The sequence below is a fragment of the Clupea harengus genome, chromosome 18 (assembly GCF_900700415.2).
Source record: "Clupea harengus chromosome 18, Ch_v2.0.2, whole genome shotgun sequence".
NCBI classification, from domain to species: domain Eukaryota; kingdom Metazoa; phylum Chordata; class Actinopteri; order Clupeiformes; family Clupeidae; genus Clupea; species Clupea harengus.
Window position 1 is genome coordinate 12,338,855 of NC_045169.1, and position 2,500 is coordinate 12,341,354.

At 50.4% G+C, this 2,500-nt stretch overlaps 1 protein-coding gene across 2 annotated transcripts in view; it reads left to right on the forward strand.

Moving 5' to 3' along the window:
- LOC105904571 (ephrin type-B receptor 4b-like) overlaps positions 1–2,500 on the forward strand; it is a 39,481-nt gene that overhangs the window by 23,829 nt on the left and 13,152 nt on the right. For both annotated transcript variants that reach the window (XM_012832476.3, XM_031584945.2), the window contains exons 5-6: positions 1–97; positions 2,108–2,464. The exon at positions 1–97 is cut by the window's left edge and continues 59 nt beyond it. In XM_012832476.3, the coding sequence (XP_012687930.1) occupies positions 1–97; positions 2,108–2,464 (454 nt within the window). The remainder of the gene's footprint in view (positions 98–2,107; positions 2,465–2,500) is intronic.

Genomic DNA, 2,500 nt, shown 5'->3' on the forward strand with positions numbered 1-2,500 from the left:
ACCTACAGCTACACCAACGGTCCCGGCAACCCTGTGTGTCTCTGTCGCCCTGGATACTACAGAGCGGAGGGAGACCCAGCTGACACCGCCTGCACAAGTAAGTCACACACACACACACACACACACACGCACACACACACATGCACACACAGGCACACACACACACACACACTCTGCTCAAGCTATCTGGGGAGCATAAGTATGACACACACACAGGCACACACACACACACACACACACACACACGGACACACACGGACACACACACACTCTGCTCAAGCTATCTGGGGAGCATAAGTATGACACCCACACAGACAAGCCAATATAGCATACAGACAACAAAAGAGCATTTATAATCTCTCTTAGATGCACACACACACACACACACACACACACACACATACACTCACACACACACACACTCCCCTCTCTCTCTGTCCCTCTCTCTTGATCACACACACATACACACACACACTCACTCATAAACCTTCTTGCCGTTCTAAAAGTGCCCTTCTCTGTCTTCCTCTTTTTCACACTGTCCTGTCATCTCTCTATCTTTCCCTAATCCCTCTATCTCCCTGAGCCACTTTGCCTTTCCTCCCTGCTTCTGTGCCTCCCTCTGTTCTCTCTCTCTCTCTTTCTCTCTCTCTAAGTCGCCTGTCAGTATGGAATACCACCTACCTCCTTGTCCTGTGTGTGTGTGTGTGTGTGTCTTTGTTTGTGTTCAAATAAATAAACAAACAAATAAATAGATAAATAAAGTGTGGCATGCTTCCCCATGCATGTGTGTGTATGTGTGTACCCGACTGTTTTTGTGTAAATGTCTCTGTGTGTGTGTGTGTGTGTGTGTGTGTGTGTGTGTGTGTGTGTGAACTTCCTCTTCTCCTGCTGTCCGTGGCTTCATCTTTCCCGCTGCTCTGTTGTCCAGTGTGTCATTAGTGTCCTCTATCAGACAGTTAACGGTCTTTTCACACAGGAGCTCCGGCCCTGCTTACAAAGCCCCGACCCTCCCCTTTAAACACTACCCCCAGAGGAGACGCCCCTTTAAATACGAGCCCCCCACACATGCAAACATACCACCCCCCCTCAGTGGAGCTGGCCCTTTCAATACCCCTGTGGATCATGTGGGCGGGGGGTTAATTAGCGATTGAAAGGGCTCATTAGGACAGCTCTGATTGACTTACCCACGAACATGACTCGCTCACGCGAACTTACACACTCACGCACACACACGGACATACTGCAGCACACACACACACTCACATTCATGAACACACATATTGTATCTCATGCACACACACACACACACACACACACACACACACACACACACACACACACACACACACACACGCAAACTAATGTAGGCCAGGTTGTGACATGACATCACACACCACCCTAGAGCCAGGATCGGGTGTCACCGCCCTGCACTCAGCGAGGGGAATCTTTTCTCTCTTTTCTCTCATTCTCTTCAATCCCTCGCTCCCTCTCCTCTTTCTTGTCTCTTTCACTCCTGTTTTTTTCTCCTCCACCGGGACCTGAAGCTGCCTCTGTGCGCTCCCCTCATCTCTCCCCTCTATCTCTCCCACCACCGAGACCATCCCATTGTTGTCAGGCTTGTAGAACAGAATTCTGGAGCGATGGAACCGATAGGAGTTCCACATTAGACTTGTTAATTGTACAACAGAACAAAACATTCCACTGGAGCAGCCCCTTGCCATTAAAAAGACTAATCTGACCAAACCTCCAAAACATACAAACATTTTGTAGTTTTAGTCATATCATATGTTTATGTGTATACGATTCAGACCAGAATATGGCTATGTGGCTTCATGGACTGGGCCTGATATCTTAGACATATTTTAGACAGTCTACGGTCAGTCAGTGCTTGCCTAGTGTAAACTCAGGGAACATTGTGTCCTTGCCAGTAACAATGACTTTGTACCTTGTTTACTAACATTTTGTCAAAAATAATTGTTGAAACATAACACCTATGATGGATGCCTATGCATATACAGTATATATATATGAAAACTCTACACATTCCATTGCCATGTCAGTAACAATGACCTCTGACCTTTCACCTTTGATCTGATCTCCCCTCCAGAGCCCCCCTCGGCCCCACGCAGCATCATCACCCAGATCAACGACACCACCGTGACCCTGGAGTGGAGCGAGCCCAAGGAGCGCGGCGGTCGCGCCGACCTCACCTACGCCGTCCAGTGCCTTCGCTGCAGCACCCCCGCCACCTCTTCCTCTTCCTCCGTCCCCACCTGCGCGCCCTGCGCCGAGGGCGTGAGTTACCGGCCGACTCAGAGCGAGCTGACAGGGCGGCGGGTGGTGGTGAGGGGGCTGCGCCCGCACACCACCTACACCTTCACCGTGCTCGCCCTCAACGGCGTCAGCGCACTGGCACCTGTGCCGCCGGCCAGTGAGACCGTCAACCTCACCACCAGCAGAGATGGTGAGGAGAGAGAGACAGAATGTGTGTGTATTTATA